Source organism: Ammospiza nelsoni, chromosome 24, assembly GCF_027579445.1.
Source record: "Ammospiza nelsoni isolate bAmmNel1 chromosome 24, bAmmNel1.pri, whole genome shotgun sequence".
Classification (NCBI taxonomy): domain Eukaryota; kingdom Metazoa; phylum Chordata; class Aves; order Passeriformes; family Passerellidae; genus Ammospiza; species Ammospiza nelsoni.
Genome location: NC_080656.1, coordinates 6,316,401 through 6,334,649, shown reverse-complemented (window position 1 = coordinate 6,334,649; position 18,249 = coordinate 6,316,401). Strand labels below are relative to the sequence as shown.

At 60.3% G+C, this 18,249-nt stretch overlaps 2 protein-coding genes across 3 annotated transcripts; both read left to right on the top strand.

Moving 5' to 3' along the window:
* The first annotated feature begins 4,291 nt into the window (after positions 1-4,291).
* On the top strand, positions 4,292-12,487 carry NLRX1 (NLR family member X1). Its single transcript, XM_059488251.1, has 12 exons — positions 4,292-4,425; positions 4,524-4,651; positions 4,771-4,834; positions 5,184-5,281; positions 5,473-6,089; positions 6,904-8,318; positions 9,109-9,195; positions 9,280-9,531; positions 9,641-9,917; positions 11,226-11,253; positions 11,470-11,534; positions 12,321-12,487. Coding segments are annotated over exons 2-11 (2,961 nt in total). The 5' UTR covers positions 4,292-4,425; positions 4,524-4,530; the 3' UTR covers positions 11,472-11,534; positions 12,321-12,487.
* On the top strand, positions 9,877-16,535 carry NHERF4 (NHERF family PDZ scaffold protein 4). Of its 2 annotated transcripts, XM_059488257.1 has the most exons (10): positions 9,877-9,917; positions 11,226-11,253; positions 11,470-11,534; positions 12,321-12,532; positions 14,454-14,640; positions 14,723-14,859; positions 14,937-15,141; positions 15,387-15,583; positions 15,703-15,873; positions 16,044-16,535. In XM_059488257.1, exons 2-10 carry the CDS (start codon positions 11,243-11,245, stop codon positions 16,086-16,088), a joined length of 1,230 nt encoding a protein of 409 aa, XP_059344240.1. In that variant the 5' UTR covers positions 9,877-9,917; positions 11,226-11,242; the 3' UTR covers positions 16,089-16,535. The 2 variants fall into 2 exon arrangements, with proteins under 2 accessions (XP_059344240.1, XP_059344239.1); XM_059488256.1 differs by lacking the exon at positions 9,877-9,917 and having other exon boundaries at positions 11,017-11,253.
* The last annotated feature ends 1,714 nt before the right edge of the window (positions 16,536-18,249 follow it).

The window sequence follows — 18,249 nt, the reverse complement described above, 5'->3', positions numbered from 1 at the left end:
TGGGCTGCACGTGGTACCCACAGACGTGGGAACCTGCAGGATTTTGGCAAGCGTGGACGTGGGGGAGGCAGAGCCCTGCCCCACCCTGGCAGGCCGGCCCTGGTTCAGCTCAGCCTGGGGATCCTGTCCTGGCACTCTGAGCAGCCAGGGATGGCAGGGCAGATGCCAGGTTCCAGCAGAGTCCTGGGGAATGATCTTTGGCTTTGCTGGCTCGGGCTGGGGCTGCACAGCAGAGTCTGGCTGGCCTGGCACTGATGCTGGCACTCAGCAAGGCTGAGCTTCCCCTGCTGGAGGGCATCGAGGAATGTTTGGCCATGGGGCTCTCCTGCACTGAGGGTCTGGAAGCAGGACCCTCCCTGCTGCCCTTTCCACGCTGAGCTTGGGGTTATCCCCAGGGGCTGCTCTCTGACTTTTCACTGCCCTCACAAAATTCCCCTCTGCTCCTGGGCCTTCCTGCAGTGCTGTGCTCTGCAGTGGAGCTGTGCCAGCTGCGGGGCTGCCAGCCACAGCCACGGGGGCACGGAGAGGGGGCAGCCCCTGTGACTGCTCTGTCACAATGTGCACAGCTGGGCAGGGAGCTGGGGATGTGGGGCTGTCACCCTTGTCCTTCTCCTTGTCCCTGGAGCTGGTGGGATGATGGTTCTGCTTCTCTCTGCAGCTGGTTCTGCTTCTGTCCTGCTTTTGGGCTGGGACCAGTCCCTGCTCTGCTGGGCTGAGGCTTTTCCCTGGGTGGATCCTGAGCTGCAGGAGGTGTCAGTGGGGCAGCTCTGCACAGCTCCTGCTTTCCCCCTGGCATTTGGGGCTCTCCTGGTGGGTCCTGTCTTCTGCACCCTGGGGGTGCTGCTGTCCCCAGTGCTGTCCCCAGCGCCCAGCACACCTGGACAGCCCTGTGCCATCACAGCCAGGGCCACCACTGTCCCAGGAGGACCAGGACAAGATGGACTGGTGTTGGAGCAAAGGGGCCACCAGCAGGCACCAGGGACAGCCACTGGCTGTGTCCCCATGCCCAGGGAAGGATTTGCTGAGCAGGCTCTGCAGTTTGCAGTGAAACCCTGTGGAACAGGCACTGCCAGGGCCGGTGGCTCCCACTGCTGGGCCCAGCCTGCCTGGGATGGGGCAGCACCCTGGGATGTCCAGGAGGGCTCAGCACAGCCTGTGCCCCCTGTGCCCATCAGGTACGTGGCCACTGCAGGGCAGAGGGCCAGGACAAAGCCTGGAGCTGCAGGATGGCAGTCCCTGAGGTGGGGGTGGTGGGGCAGACCCCAGGGCAGCAGGACACAAGTGAATGTGTGGGTATGAAGGGGCTGATGAGTGAGGGATGTGGCACAGGGCAAAGGCGCCCTCAGTGCTGCCTGAGGAGCTGAGCCAAGGTGTCACTGTGCTTTCCCTCTGTTCAAGGACAGCCCCAGAGGTGTGGAAGGTGCAGGGAAAGGCGAGGAGGAGAAGCACGTTTGCACTGAGCCCCCAGGCTGGCAGGGCTGGGCTGAGCACCCCGGGTTCATTGCCTGGGTGCTCCCTGCCCTGCTCCTGGGGTTTTCTCTGCCCGGGCATGGCAGAGGGATGGGGGTGCAGCCATCCTGCCCCAAGGAGCCCTGAGGGAAGCAGCAAGGATGCACTTTATCAGAGCAGGGAGCAGAGCCGTGGGTGCTCCTGGCTGCAGGAATGCCATGGGGGAACGCGTCCGGATAATCAGGAGGAGTGTGATGGAGGAGAGCAGGCTTCTTCCCCCACAGCTCCTCTCCTGCCCCTGCCCTCCCTTGTGATGCACTTCGAGTGGACGAGGGTGGGATTCAAACTGCGGCTCTGGCTCCCTGGGAGCGCCAGCTGAGCCTCAACCCACCACAAACTGCTGCAGCCCCTTTGGCCCATGGCCGTGTCAGGCTCTGCCTCTCACGGGGGCTCTGATGGCAGGCAGGCAGGCAGGGACATGGCCACTCACCTCCATGCATGTCCAGGCCACCTCTGTCACACGCACAAGAAGAGCAAACGCTTCATCACCTGGCTGGGGTCTGCTGGAGGGGAGGCTGGGCTAGAACAGGGAGGGGATGGGGCTTCTCCCAGGGTGTCACCCCTCTCCCAAATCAGGCAATAAAACAGTGTTTCCTTCTCACTCTGTGTGTGTGTGTGGACACCGTTTGTCCTGTCCCCCTGCCCTGGGCTCTGTGTGTGTCCCTGCCATGCTGGGCCCTGTGATTTTCCAGATTTTGCTGTGTCAGGACACCAGGCTGGACAATGTGGGCACGTGTGATCCAGGGGGGCACCACGCAGAGAAGGGCAGGCATTGAAACTCACATTTCCACACAACCACAGGTGTGAGCTACCTTCCTACCAAAATAAGGGGCAGGTACCAGCTCAGAGACCGAGGGAGTCTCCTGGCACAGCTCTGTTGTGCCAGCTGCTCCGGGGGCATTTGCCCAGGTGGTTCTGCCTTGCTGGGAGGGGGCTGTGAGGCAGGAGCAGGGCACTGCTGCCCACAGCTGCAGCCTGGCAGGAACCAGGCAGGGTGGAGGCGAGGCCCTGGGCTCTCCAGGCTGGGCTGCACACGCAGGTAAGTGCCCCGCAGGGCCGGGGTGCCAGGTGCCAGCTTGCTGCTCACCCAGAGGGTGCCAGGAGCTGTCGGGCAGGAGGAGATGTTCTGCTTTGTGTCGGTGTTTCCGAGATGCCAGCTGTACTTGTTGGATTTCACACATCAATAAAACTTATATTTATAGTGTACTGCCCGCACGTCTCCTTTCCTGAGAGCCTCGAGGGCACACGGGTGATGGGGAGCATTGAATTTGGGGTCTAAATAAATACACAGGTGGGACCTCCTCAGTCTCAGCACCCCTGGGTGGGCTGGCATCTCTCAGGACAGCATCCAGGGGCTGTGTGTGGCCTCGGTGACACAGCTGTCACTCGCTGGGTGGCCAGAGCGGCTCTGCCGGCAGCCAGAGGGCAGGTACAGGTTACAGGTGTGCGTGTTTGTGGTGTTCACCAGGCACAGCCTCCCCCAGCTCCTTCCCCCGCCGGGGAGGGATCCTCTCCGCAGCAGAACGCGTCCTGCAGGCTCGGGTTGCACGGCCGGGCAGCAGCTGGGGATGCAGAGCCGCCAGATGTGTCCGGAGGACATCCCCGCCTGGCTGCACATCTGGTAAGAGCGCGGCTCCCGCAGTCCTGCCCGTGTTTGGGAGGCCGCGGGGAGTGCGGGTGATCCTGCAGCCTCCTGACACCGTCTCATCCTTCTCGGGGGGCTGGCAGTGCTCTCTGCGGGTGATCCTGGCAGTGCCCGGTGCAGGTTCCTGCCAGGCTCCAGCCTCTCTCCAATCGTGCTCGGGGAGCTGCCAGAGCCCAGTGCGGTGTTCCGGGTGCTCCTGCTGCCTCCAGCCGCTCTCCAACCGTGCTCTGGAGCTGGCAGTGCTGGGTGAGGGTTCCTGCTGCCTCCAGCCGCTCTCCAATCGTGCTCTGGAGCTGGCAGTGATGGGTGCGGGTGTTCCTGCTGGCTCCAGCCGCTCTCCAATCGTGCTCTGGAGCTGGCAGAGCCCGGTGCCGGTGTTCCTGCCAGGCTCCAATCGTGCTCCGGAGCTGGCAGTGATGGGTGCGGGTGTTCCTGCTGGCTCCAGCCGCTCTCCAATCGTGCTCCGGAGCTGGCAGCGGCGGAGCGGGGCGGGACAGGGCAGGATGGCGTTGCAGGAAGTTCTGCCTGCGGAGCTGCCGCCCCCGCAGCGGAGCCGTGCCCGGGACAGGCGGATGGGCAGCTCGGGGCTGCGCTCCGTGAGCCCGGCTGATCGAGCACGGGCAGATCCCGGCTGCAACCCTGCAGGACGAGGTAACCCCTGGCTCGCTCGGGGCCAGCCCCGGGCTCCGGTGCCAGCCCCGGGCTCCGGTCCTGCCCGGCCACGGCCTCGCCGTGCAGCGAGGACGGCACGGGGGCCACCAGGACACGGGGGTCCCCAGGGGGGTCCCTGAAGGGCTCAGCAGCAGGAGGGAAGCTCGGGGCCCTCCGCTCGGGCCAGGGGCTGGGAGCCGGGCATGGGACAGCCCGGGGTTGTTTTTTGCAGGGGCACCGAGGTCGGGACACCTGTGCTCAAGGTCAGCCCCTCTGCCCCTGCCCCTGTGCCTCAGTTTCTCCACCTGGATCACATAAAAAGGGGCTGTAAACAGCGTGGGTTGTGCGAGGTGTGAGTGAGTGAGTGAGTGAGTGAGTGAGTGAGTGAGTGAGTGAGTGAGTGGAGTTGTCACTCTGTTCGTCCCGTCCTCTCGGCTGGGGTTTGATTATGTCTTTTCCCCCCCCCCCCCCCCCCCCCCGTGCCTCAGTTTCCCGGGATGCTGGGGGCTGTGAGCACCGCCCGGGCTCCTGAAGGATCGCCCTGCTGAGCCCTGCTGGGGCGGGAGCCTGAGTCAGCGCCAGCACAGCCGGTTCTGCCGGGCTGGACCACGCTGGGGCAGGTAAGGCTGGGCAGGGCTCTGTGCACCCCATCCCACAGCCCCCGCGCTCTGCTGAGCCCCCGGGGCCCCTCACCCGCCTCTCACCCCCTGTGTTTCAGGTGCAGGATGTCCCGGGCCATGCAGTGCCAGGGCTGCCTGCCCTGGGGCAGATGGGCACGGCTGCCTTGGTGCCTGGCAGGGACAAGGGGGACCCGCAGCGTGTCCGTGTGCGCTGCTGCCGTGCCAGGTGAGCTGGGCTCTGTGCTCGGGCACTCAGCCCTGTGTCCCCTGGCTGGGCAGGGGTGTGGGGTTACCCTGCTGGGATGGAGGGGTCCGTCCCTGACCATGCGCATTCCTCCTCCCCAGCACGTGGTGCCGGCAGGAATTTCCTCAGGAGGATCCTTGGCACAAGCAGCATCTCCTTGCCCAGGTACAGCGTCACACGGCTGGGGCTCTTTGTCACAGCACAGCTGGCTGAGCTGTCTGCTCTGGCACCTTGCACACTGCTTTGCTGCCAAACAAACACCCAGACCCTCTGACTCCAGCCCACCTCCCCTGCCTCTGCACGGGTTTTTTGGGAACGCACAGTCCATGGCTTGCTGACCTGCCTTCACCTCCCAGCCGTGCCCCTGCCCTGGCCCTACGCTCTGCCATGGTGTGGGGGAAGGAAGGGCTGAGCTGGCTCCTTTCAGCACTTCCCACAGCCTCGCTGGTGTTCTGCCCACCCTGCCCCAGGTGGGGTTTGGAGCTGCTCCCTGTGACTCTCCCTCCTCCTGCAGGGGCTGTGTTCGCTACCAGGGAGACTCCCAGGAGAACTCTGCCCAGCCCAGCTCCTCTCACCATGCTCAGTCCCAGCTGAGGAAAGTGGCCTTTTCTGGTGAGTTTGCAGCTCTGGTTTGGAGGGAGGGTCCTACACAGCAGGGTGGGGGCAGCTGCTGTCCTAGGCAGTGTGGTAGGGTTCCCATAACTGGGTGCTGTCCCCTCTCTGCAGTGTCTTGGGGCAGGCAACCTCCCCAGTACCCTGCTATTGCACAACCCTTGTCATGTCCAGCACCTTCCTCCCTGCAGGTGCCATCAAGAAGCACCAGAAGAGCCTGTCTGCGTGGTTCAGCCACCAGCCCAATGAGGAGAGGCAGTTTGGCCCTTCCTTCTCTCTGGATGCCGTCCACGTGGACCCAGTGATCCGGGAGAGCTCCCTGGAGGAGATTCTGAAGCCCTCCCCTGGTTTAACCATCCAGAACCAGCTCCAGCAGCCCTCCAGGAAGGTTATCAGCCTGCACAGCCTGTTTGACGTGGACGCCTGCGGGCGGCAGGTGAAGAACGTGGTGCTCTACGGCACCGTGGGCACGGGCAAGAGCACCCTCATCAAGAAGATGGTGGTGGACTGGTGCCACGGCCGCCTGCCCCGCTTCCAGCTGGTCATCCCCTTCTCCTGCGAGGACCTGTCCCACAGCCATGCCCACGTGTCCCTGCGGCGCCTCGTCACCAAGAAGTACCAGCACCTCCGGGACGTGGTGCCCGTGCTGGAGGCTTCCAACCTCAGCGTGCTCTTCATCCTCAACGGCCTGGAGCGCCTCAACCTGGACTTCCGCCTGGCTGGCACGGAGCTGTGCTGTGACCCCAACGAGCCCGTGCCTCCCTCTGCCATCGTGGTCAACCTGCTGCGGAAATACCTCCTGCCTGAGGTGGGTGCTGCCCTGCTCTGTGCTGGGGGCAGGTTGGGGGTGAGCCCTGAGGTGTCACAGGGCTGTTGTGGTCATTAATCGCTGTCCAGCTTGGCTGGGGACAAGCAGGCAGCCTCTGCTCCTGGAGGGACTTGCTAAGGTGGGCTCGTGTCACTGGTGGGGTCTTTGGGAGGAGCTGGTAAGCTAATGAAGGCTGTGATCTTCCAGATTTTATTTATGTCTTTGAGGTCTTGTGTGGTGGTGTTCACAGGGGTCTGAGGATGAGGGAAGAGACAAGGATCTGACTCCATGTTTCAGAAGGCTTGATTTATTATTTTATGATACATATTATATTAAAACTATACTAAAAGAATAGAAGAAAGGATTTCATCAGAAGGCTGGCTAAGAATAGAAAAAGAAAGAATGATAACAAAGGTTTGTGGCTCAGACAGAGAGTTGGAGCCAGCTGACTGTGATTGGCCATTAATTAGAAACAACCACATGAGACCAATCCCAGATGCACCTGTTGCATTCCACAGCAGCAGATAATCAATGTTTACATTTTGTTCCTGAGGCCTCTCAGTTTCTCAGGAGAAAAAATCCTAAGGAAAGGATTTTTCATAAACCACATCTGTGACAGCCTGGTAAGGTAATGAAGGCTGTGATCTTCCAGACTTTATGTCTAGGAGGGAATGGGGAAAGTTCTTCTCTCCCCTCTGCCTGGGCCAGGTTTGATCCAGCGCCTTTGTGAACCCCACCCTGTGGACAGGGTGACCCTTGTGCACCCCGCAGTGGTGCTGAGGGGCCCCAGGCTCATCCAGCCCTGTGTCCCCAGGCCAGCATCATCGTCACCACACGCCCCTCGGCCGTGCGCCGCATCCCCGGCAAGTACGTGGGGCGCTACGCCGAGATCTGCGGCTTCTCCGACACCAACCTGCAGAAGCTCTACTTCCAGATGCGCCTCAGCCAGCCCGGCTGCTCCGGGGAGGAGAGCCAGGAGCACCGCTCAGCGGAGCAGGAGAACCTGGTGGAGATGCTGTCGAGGAACTTGGAGCGCCACAACCAAATAACGGCTGCCTGCTTCTTGCCGTCCTACTGCTGGCTGGTGTGCACCACCCTGCACTTCCTCTACTTCACCAGGACGGTTCCTCCCAGCCAGACCCTCACTGGTATCTACACCAGCTTCCTGAGGCTCAACTTCAGCGGGGAGGTGCTGGACAGCAGCGACCCCACCCACATCTCCATGATGAAGTACGTGGCCAAGACAGTGGGCAAGCTGGCCTACGAGGGGGTGATGTCCCGCAAGACCTGCTTCTCAGAGGAGGACCTGCGGCAGTGCTTCGAGGTGGAGATGAAGACTGAAAGCGAGCTCAACCTCCTGGAGGTTTTCCGCAGCGACGTGTTCCGTTTCTTCCTGAGCCCGTGCGTGCAGCCGGGCAAGGAGCACACCTTTGTCTTCACCATCCCCGCCATGCAGGAGTACCTGGCAGCCCTGTACGTGGTGCTGGGCGAGAAGAAGACCCTGGTGCAGAGAGTGGGGAAGGAGCTGTCAGAGGTCCTGGGAAAGGTGAGCGAAGATGTTGCCGTGGTTGTGAACATCATCTCCAAGGTGCTGCCGCTGCGCTTCCTCCCCGTGCTCTTCAACCTGCTCAAGATCTTCCCTCGCTACTTCTCGCGGGTGGGTGGCAAGGACAGGGACACCATTGCCCACACCATGGCCGAGGAGCTGTTCAAAGAGGAGGATTACTACAACGATGATGTCCTGGACCAGATCAACTCCAGCATCCTGGGCGTGGAGGGCCCCATGCGCCACCCCGATGAGGCCCCGGATGACGAGGTCTTTGAGCTCTTCCCCATTTTCATGGGCGGGATCCTGTCCCGCCGCAACCGCGCCATCCTGGAGCAGCTGGGCTGCTCCATCAAGAACCTGGCAGCCTTTGAGATCGCCAAGGCCATGAAGAAGACGGTGATCAGGAAGGGCCGCCGGGGCCTGCCCCCCTCGGAGCTCATGGACTACCTGTTCTTCCTGCACGAGTTCCAGAACGAGCGCTTCACGGCCGAGGCCATCCTCTCCCTGCGTGCCGTCAACCTCTCGTCCGTCAAGATGACCCCTCTCAAGTGCTCCGTGCTGGCGTCTGTCATGAGCACCACAAGTCACGAGGTGGAGGAGCTGAACCTGACCTCGTGCAACCTGGACAGCGGCAGCTTGAGGACCCTCTTCCCCGTCCTGCTGCGATGCAAAGCTCTCCAGTGAGTACCACCTCCTCCTGCTCAAAAAATCGGGTTTTTTCTCACCTCTGCCCATCACAGGGATGCTTTAGGAGCCCAAGTATGGAAAACTGAGGCAAGGGCATGTTTATCCCAGTGTATTCCTAGGGAACTACAGCTTCCAACATGCAACACTCCTTGAGCAGCCTTTCTAGGGCACTGCATGCTGGGATTTGCAGTCCCAGCTCGCACTCCCACAGGAATTTTTGGGAAGTTCCCTGCAGCTGGTACGGGCTGGGCGGGCTGCCAGCTGTCCTGGCAGACCCGAGTCCCTACGCGAAGTTACCCGGCATCCCCGCGTCATTCGCCCTGTGAGGAGTTTGCAGTCCCAGAGGTGGGAGTCTGGGCTGTGCAGATGTTCCCACAGACGTTCCAGAACGTTTGTGGAGCTGCAGGTCTTCCTGCCGCCCAGGTGGTGGCGAGACGTGCTCAGCACAGATGGATCGGGCTGTGCAGCTGGGCTGTGCCGCACTTCCTGCCTCCAGATGCTCAGGAGGGCTTGATGGAGCCCTGATCCCTCCTCTGACCTTCATCCACCTCCTGAAGACTCCGCCATCCCCTTCCCCTTGCCCCGCTCCTGCTGGCACTGGCTCTGCTGGCTCATGCTCGGGTGCGGTGTCACCGCGCTCCCCTTGGGAGAGGAAACCTGGAGTGGCCTAGTTTGGGGAGCCCAGGGAGGATGGTGATGGGCAAAACGGAGCGGGCAGGGCTGCCAGGCTCCCAGGTAACAGCCATTTTGTTCCTCTCACCCCCGTGCCTTGCTCTGCACCAGTCTGCAGCTCAACAGCCTGGGCTCCGACGCCTGCAAGGAGATCCGTGACCTGCTCCTGCATGACAAGTGTGCGGTGAGCAGCCTGCGGTGAGTACGGCCCCCGCCCTGCATGACACTGCCACTGCTGTCCCCCCACGTGCCTGGGCACTCCCTGAGCTCCGTGTCCCACAGGCTGGCCAACAACCCCGTGGGCGAGCAGGGCGCTCGCTACCTGGCCGAGGCGCTGGCCGGCAACCGCTCTCTGACCCAGCTGTCCCTGCTGCACACCTCGCTGGGGGACCCCGGCGCCGAGGCCATCGCCGAACACCTGGCCCAGAACCAGCACCTGCAGGAGCTCAACCTGGGCTACAACTCCCTGACGGACGCGGCGGCGCTGCGCGTGGTGGAGGTGGCCAAGAGGCACGAGACGCTGGACAAAGTGCAGTGAGTCCGCTCTGCTGCATCCCTGCCCTTTTACCCGCCCAGCATCCCTGCCCTGTGTGCCCCTGTCCTTCCCCTCAGCCCTCACCAGTGCCTCCTGCTGCTTTCCCAGTCTCTACTTCAACGACATCAGCGAGGATGGCAAGAGGGCCCTCGACTCCCTGCGCATGGACCGGGACGGCGTCAGGGCTCTGGTTTTCCTCACGGCGGGCACCGACGTCTCCGATTACTGGTCCCACATCCTGAACGTGGTGCAGAGGAACCTGCCCTTCTGGGACCGCGAGCGGGTCCGGCAGCACCTCGCCCTCCTCCTGCAGGACCTGGAGAGCAGCCGCAGCCAGACTGCCAACCCCTGGAGGAAAGCCAAATTCCTGCGAGTCGAGAGCGAGGTCAAGAAAATGCTGGGGGAACTGCAGGATGGGAGCCTCTGACCTGCTGCCCATCCACCAGCCAGGGTGGGGCAGTGGAGTGTGCCCAGCAGCACGTTCCCTGCGCCCTCACCCACCTGGAGATGCTGGGTGGATGGTGCTGTCAAGGGTGCTGGGTGTGTGGGGCTCAGCCTCATCTGCAGGCGAGGCTCGAGTGTGGGAATGGCACAGAAACCAGGTCAGGAGCAAATGGGACTTGTTCTTCTGGGCCTGTGGAAAGCCAGCCCCTGCAGCCTGGCCAGAGTGCTGGCAGGGAGCAGGATCGGGGCTTGTCTGTGAAGCTTTTGGGAGCATTAAAGTGCACCTCTCTATTTCCACTGAAGCACACTAGTACCAAGACTTGATCTCCTCTTGGGGCCCTTCCTGGGGAGGAATTGGAGCAGCTGGAGTGCAGGGTTCTGCCTTTCCCCATCTCCCAGCACTGGCGTGGAGCAGCCCACCTCTGCTCCAGTGCTGAACCAGTCATTCTCCCCTCTCTGTGTGTCCCCTGGGAAGCCACCAGGAGCTGTCCCCAAGCTGGGTGTCCTGGGGTGCTGGTCCCTGCTCCCAGCTCTGGCTGGGAGGGCAGGGGAAGCTCAGGGCTGTTTAACCATTAAACCTGGGGCGTCTTGGGAGAGGCGGGGACACTTCCCTGCCACTTCACCCTGTACCTTGCTCCCTCTGGCAATCCCTGCAGCCATGAAGCAAACAAAAGGTATGTGCCTGCCGGGGAATCCTCCGCAGACCCTTCCCCACACACACAGGCCCTGCTGCCAGGTGGAGCAAGGCACTGTCAGGACCCAGGCAGCCTGTGGAAGGAGCCAGAGGCGTGCAGGGAAATGTCACCTTGTGGGGATGCTGGGGAGGCATCCCCTCTCCCTGGGTTTTTGGGGGTCCTTGTGCCCAAAGAGGTGTGGAGGGGTTTTATGGGGGGGGTGTGTGCCAGGGAAGGTCTCTGTTTCTTTCTCCTGGCTCCAGCAGCTCCCTGGGGTCCTGGTGAACCTTCTCAGCCCTCACTGCAGAGCCCTGTAACCCCCAGGACTGGCCCCATCTGTTGGGCCCTGCTTTGCCCATGGGACCTGAGCAGCTCATCCTGCCGTTGGGAAGGCAGGAGGACAGTGTGACAGGGCCAAGGAACAACCTGTGCTGAGAGACAGAGGGGCCTGGGGGCTGTGTGGGCTTGGCAAACCCCCTCACACATGGATGGCAGGCTCAGCCTGGGAGTGCTCGAGCGTGGGGTCTGCTCCCAGCCCACCCCCTCCTGTGCTGACCTCTCCTCTCCCCCTGCAGGGCTCGAGGGAGACAAGATGTCCATCATGTAAGTGCTGATCTCCCCTTGACCAGGGGCTTTCTGGGGCTCAGGAGAGACGTGGGGAATGGTCCAAGAGGAAAATCCCCTCTGGCTTTCCCCAAGGAAAAGGAGGCACAGGACCCAGTTGGCCCTTTATGGAGGAACAAGCTCCCCAAAGCTGGGGGAGGCAGGGGCATGGCCACCCTGCACTAACGTGGCCTCTCCTGCCCTTTATCATTTCAGAAAATTTGAATTTAACCCCAAAGTTGGGATCGACAACCCAGCCTTGACCCTGACTGAGGACACGGGTAAATACATGCCCTCATCTCCCAGGGTGTCCCTGTGTCTGCAGGGGCTGTGACACCTGGGTGTCCTTGTATCTGCACGGGGCTGTGACACCTGTGTGTCCCTGTCTGTGCACGGGGCTGTGACACCTGGGTGTCCTTGTGTCTGTGTAGGGGGCTGTGACACCTGGGTGTCCTTGTGTCTGTGTAGGGGGCTGTGACACCTGTGTGTCCCTGTGTCTGTGCACAGGGCTGTGACACCTGGGTGTCCCTGTCTGTGCACAGGGCTGTGACACCTGGGTGTCCCTGTGTCTGTGCACAGGGCTGTGACACCTGGGTGTCCCTGTCTGTGCACGGGGCTGTGACACCTGGGTGTCCCTGTCTGTGCACAGGGCTGTGACACCTGGGTGTCCCTGTGTCTGTGCACAGGGCTGTGACACCTGGGTGTCCTTGTGTCTGTGTAGGGGGCTGTGACACCTGGGTGTCCTTGTATCTGCACAGGGATGTGGCACCTGGGTGTCCCTGTGTCTGTGCACAGGGATGTGGCACCTGTGTGTCCCTGTGTCTGTGCACAGGGCTGTGACACCTGGGTGTCCCCGTCTGTGCACGGGGCTGTGACACCTGAGTGTCCCTGTCCCTGCACAGGGCTGTGGTACCTGGGCACTGCTGGGGTCCTGAGCTCTCTGTCCCACTGGGGACCTGTGGGAGGTGACCACAGGAGGGATGAGCAGCTCCTCAGCCCAGGATGGGGTGCAGAACTTGTGTGAGGATCCCTGCAGGGCCCTGCTCACGGGCTGTGCCCCCCCACAGACGGTGAGGGCGTGGGGGAGCCCCGCTTCTACCTGCTGACCAAGGAGAGCACCGAGACCTTCGGCTTCTGCCTGCACGAGGAGCTGGGCTGCCAGGGCCACGTCATCCGGCAGATCGAGCTGGGGGGGGTGGCCCAGCGCAGGGGGCTGCAGGACGGGGACCGCCTGCTCCAGGTCAATGGCCACTTCGTGGACCACATGGACCACCTCAGGGTAAGCTGGGAGCATCCCATGGCAACGCTGGGTCCCTGGGATCCCTGATTCCTGATCCCCGGTTCCCATGGGAATGCCTGATTCCTGATCCCTGATTCCCATGGGAACACCTGGGTCCCTGGGATCCCTGATTCCTGATCCCCATGGGAACCCCTGGATTCCTGATTCCCATGGAAATGCCTGGGATCCCTGATTCCTGATCCCTGATCCCCATGGGAACACCTGGGATCCCTAATTCCTGATCCCTGATTCCTGATCCCTGATTTCCATGGGAATGCCTGGGATTCCTGATTCCTGATCCCTGATTCCCATGGGAATGCCTGGGATCCCTGATTCCTGATCCCTGATTCCCATGGGAATAGCTGGGATCCCTGATTCCTGATCCCTGATTCCTGATCCCTGATTTCCATGGGAATACCTGCATCCTTGGGATCCCTGATCCCTGATTCCCATGGGAATGCCTGGGATCCCTGATTCCTGATCCCTGATTCCTGATCCCTGATTCCTGATCCCTGATTTCCATGGGAATACCTGCATCCTTGGGATCCCTGATCCCTGATTCCCATGGGAATGCCTGGGATCCCTGATTCCTGATCCCCATGGGAATGCCTGGGATTCCTGATCCCTGATTCCCATGGGAATAGCTGGGATCCCTGATTCCTGATTCCTGATCCCTGATTCCTGATCCCTGATTTCCATGGGAATACCTGCATCCTTGGGATCCCTGATCCCTGATTCCCATGGGAATGCCTGGGATCCCTGATTCCTGATCCCTGATTCCCATGGGAATGCCTGGGATTCCTGATCCCTGATTCCCATGGGAATCCCTGAGTCCCTGGGATCCCTGATTCCTGATCCCCATGGGAACCCCTGGATTCCTGATTCCTGATCCCCATGGGAATGCCTGGGATTCCTGATCCCTGATTCCCATGGGAATGCCTGGGATCCCTGATTCCTGATCCCTGATTCCCATGGGAACACCTGGATCCCTGATTCCTGATTCCCATGGGAATCCCTGAGTCCCTGGGATCCCTGATTCCTGATCCCCATGGGAACCCCTGGATTCCTGATTCCCATGGAAATGCCTGGGATCCCTGATTCCTGATCCCTGATTCCCATGGGAACACCTAGGATCCCTGATTCCCTGATTCCCATGGGAATCCCTGGGTCCTGCCCAGCCAGGGGCACAGAGGATGCCTGGCTCAGCTGTTTGCACTTGAAGCATTTCACTTTCTTTGCGTTGTTTTAGCATTTTCTTACATTGTAAGATTGTTTTAGTGATATGACAGAATTTGATGTTCTACAGGTGAAGAATTTCCCTGATCATTCCACATCAGCACTTGATTGAGGTTTTGATTGGCAACAGATAACCTCTCAAGTGTTTGTTCTTTCCTCTGCATGGGCCCAGCAGATGAAATTACATACACTTTTTAATTTAATTAAAATAAAAAAGGTGATATGTGGTGATATGTCACAGATATGTTTTAAAAAATTCTTTCCTTAGGATTTTTTCTCCTGAGAAGCTGAGAAGCCTCAGGAACAAAATGCAAACAATGGTTATCTGCTGCTGTGGAATGCAACAGGTGCATCTGTGATTGGTCTCATGTGGTTGTTTCTAATTAATGGCCAATCACAGTCAGCTGGCTTGGACTCTCAGACACAAGCTTTTGTTATTCATTTCATTCTTCTTCTTGCTTGCTAGCCTTCTCATGAAATACTTTCTTCTATTCTTTTAGTATAGTTTTAATATACTATATATCATAAAATAATAAATCAAGCCTTCTGAAACATGGAGTCAACATTCTCCTCTCTCCCCTCACCCTGGGACCCCTGCAAACACCACCACATGCACGAGCCCTGCTGACCCCAGGGACCCCACCCCATCACAGGGTGCCTGCTCAGGGTTCCTGGGTCCTTCCAGGTGGTGCAGAAGATCAAGGCCAGTGGGAACCAGGTCCTGCTGGCAGTGCTGGATGGTGATTCCTACGAAGCAGCCAAAGCCCTGGGCAGGGACCTGTCCCAGATGCTGCCCGAGGACATCCGCCCGCGCCTCTGCCACGTCACCAGGGACAAAAGCGGCTTTGGCTTCAGCGTGTCGTGTCCAGAAGGTAAAACGAGATGCTGCCACCACGAGCCTCCCCGTTGTAGCACCTCACTCACCCCAAGGTGCCCCTTCTGCTCCTCCTGCAGGCACCAAGGGCACCTTCCAGCTGTCGGTGCTGCAGGACGGGCCAGCGGACAGAGCAGGGGTGCCACCGGGCTGCTGGCTGCTGGAGCTCAACGGGGACAGCGTCAAGAGCTACTCCCACACCCAGCTCACCAGAAAGGTGCCTGCTCCTGCCATGGGGGGCGAGGGATGGGGCTGAGAATGTCACTGAGAATGTCACCTGTGCTTCCCATCCAGCTCAAGCAGAGCGGCAACAAGGTGACACTGCTGGTGGCATCCAGCGCCGTGGAGGAGTTCTACCGCCTGCGGGGCCTGCGGGTCACGGCTGCCCTGGCTGACACCTCCAGGCTGCCCTTCAAGGTCCGGGAGCTGCACCTGGTGAAGGGTCCTGCTGGCTATGGCTTCCTGCTCAAGGAGGATGACTGCATCTCGGGAGGAGTAGGTGAGAGGGCTGAGAAGGGCAGTTTGTACTTGAGCAAGGCGTTTCTGAGGGTTGGGAAGAGCTGACAGCTCTGTGCCTGCAATGGGACCTGTCCCCACCCTGAGAAGGGCAGTTTGTATGTGAGAAAGGCGTTTCTGAGGGTTGGGAAGAGCTGACAGCTCTATACCCTGTCCCCACCTGCACACGGGGGTCAGCAGAGCCAGTTCCTCTCTGTGAGCCTCTGCGTCCTCCCTGTGCTGTGGCAGGCCAGTTCCTGTGGGATGTGGATGCGGGGCTGCCAGCAGAGCAGGCGGGGATGAGGGAAGGGGACCGAGTGCTGGCCGTGAACGGGGAGAGCATCGAGGGGCTGGACCACGAGCAGACGGTGCACAGGATCCGCGCCCGGGAGGATCAGGTGACGCTGCTGGTCATCGACCCCGCTGGGGACGAGTTCTACCACTCGGTGGGTCCTGGGGACACGCTCCTGCTCTGGCTGGGGAGCCCTGGGGTGCTGTGGGGCTGCACAATGGAATGGGTGTCCCCCACAGGGGCTGTGTGTCCATCCCTCTTCTGCTCTTCCAGATCGGGCTGTCCCCCCTGCAGTTCTTTGAGGACAGCGACCCCGCCTCAGGCTCCTGCACGCCCTCCCTGCCCTCTCGCAGTGGCTCCCCTGCACCCTGTGACGTTGAGGTGGCACCCAAGGGACCTGTGTCCTGGCTGATGGCTGCTGCCAACAGCATAGAGATCATACAGGTAACTGCTCAGGGCAGTGCTCGCAGCCTGGCAGGGCTCTGAGTGCTGCCACCTTCCTATTCCACCCATCCCAACATTTCCTGGCACCTGTGGTGCTGCCAGGAGGAGGCTGTGTGCTCCCCTGGCCACAGGGCCAGGCAGAATGACCCCTCCAACCTGCGTCCCTGCAGAGCCAGCGCCAGGAGGAGCACACAAAGCTGTGCCAGGCATTCTAACAGCCCAGGAGCCTCTGGACAGGCTCTTCCACACAGCACCTCCACCCAGGCCACGGGCAGCCCTCGGGCTCAGCACTGCTCAGCATGGACCCTGCACATGCAGCTCCTGTGTCTCCATGCCTGGCTCACAGCATGACCCTCCCAGGGACTCGTCTCTGCCCACCCAGGCTGCCTCAGAGCTTGTACCAACCACACTGGCAGCTCCTCCTGCCCTGACCACAGAGCTGTGTCTTCACCTGCCCAGCTACCTCCAGGGATTGCTCAGGACATTGCAATGAAGCCCTTGCCCAGCTCCAGGCTCTGGAGTTCCCAGAAGAGCTGGAGTGCTGCCCTCTGCACTGTGACCCAGGGGACTCGAGGGTTGGCTCAGATCTGCACGTGCATGGACATCTCTCCTGTGCTGCTCCTCTCCCTGAACCTGTGGGCACTGAGTGTCCAGCAGCCAGCACCACCCTGCTCCTGCACCACCCTTTTGGGGTGATTAAAGGACAAATCCACTGCTGTTTGTGTGGGAGATGTTGTGGGCAGCACATCCCAGGGCCAGATCCATCCTCTCTTCCCAAGCCTGGAGTTGGGCAGTGGATGGGGGGAGCTCTCCAGGTGTGCTGCTGGGAGGGTGGGGGCTGAGAGCCCCTGGGCATTGCACCTGCAGGAACTGACAGCAAACTCCTGCAGGCATCCATTGTGCTCCACAGCAAGGGCTGTTCCTGAGGGTTCCCTTGCAGGTGACACATCCCTTCCTGCCCATTGTCACCAGGGTGGTGACAATGCTGGGGCAGGGGGCCCGGGGGGGGATCCCAGAGGGGAAATTTCACCTCTCTGCCAAGCGTGGGAGAGTGAAAACGAGCAGAGTTTTGCATGTGGCCAAGAACCACAAACCTCTGGCTGAGGTTTTACCTCGGCCCCTTCTCGAGCGTGAACGGAAGCGCCACACTGGAGTCCCTGCCTCGTGTCCTCTGGGCTCAGTGCAGGCAGCTGGGGGGCAGAAAGTCCTTGTGCAGAAATTTTGGGAGCTGACAGCTTGGGAGGGAGCAGAGCTGGCAGCTGCAGGCTCGTTTGGGGGTGAACGGTCAAGGGAGAGGTGGGAAAAGCGTGGCTGGGAGCCCCCAGCAGCACCAAGGTGTGGGGTCCCTGCATCAGTCCCAATAATCCCAAGTGAAACCCTCCCAAAAGCCCCAAGTGAGACAGTCACAACAGTCCCCAGCCAAATCACCCTTTGCTTGAAATCTCCCAGCCCCAGCTCGGGGTGAATCATGCCCAGAGAAGCAGATAGTCAGGAATGCAATTACTCAAGCGTGTTCCCTGATCTCTTTGGATCAGAGCCATGGTGATTTTTGTACTTGGCTCTCACAAAGGCGGTGTTGCCCTCCCCAGTTCTCTCCCCAGGTAGTTGTGGTAGCGTGGAGCTGGCCAGGGCACCTGCTGGTGGTCAATCCTGCTTGAGTATTAGCCAGAATCCATTAGCACCTAATGGGAAAAGCCTCAGGAACACGGCCTCAATAAACCGTGACATATTTGAGGTCAATATAATCCTTAGGAAAATTTGCCCAGGTAATTAAAGCCAGACAAGGAGTTGCCTGTCCCAGAAATATTTACCAAGCTTTACCAAAGGCAATAAAATGAATGCAGGCAGTTTTATAACCAATCCATGCTGGGCTCCCTTGTTGTGTTTAGTGCTGCTTCCTGCCGTGCTGTCCATTTGGCTCCTCAGCAAGTGGGTGCCACAAAGCTCCCTGCAGGAGGCTGGATCTAGGGGCTGGGGCTGTGCTGTCCAACCTCCAGGCCCGAGTTTGGGGTGCTCGTGTTCCCCAGACTGATGTGGGCAAACCCACAGTTTGCCTTTGCCTGGCTTCCTCTTACAGCCCCTGTGGCAGCAGCCACAGCTGCTTTTTGCAAAAGGATGTGTTCTTCTGCCTGGAGAGGAGATGAAAAGAGGATCTGAAGGCAGCAAAGAAACAGAACTCAACTGACTCTCAAGCCCATGTTGTAATTTTTTTAAAGGTTTAGTGGCGTCAGCTCTGAACTCACTCCGTGGTTCCCTTTAGATTCCCTGCTCCCCTCTTCTCTCCCCGGTCCCTTTTCACTCCCTGGTTCCCTTTTTTCTCCCTTGCCTCCCTTTGACCCCCTGGTTCTCTTTTCTCCCCCTGGTTCCCTTTTCTCT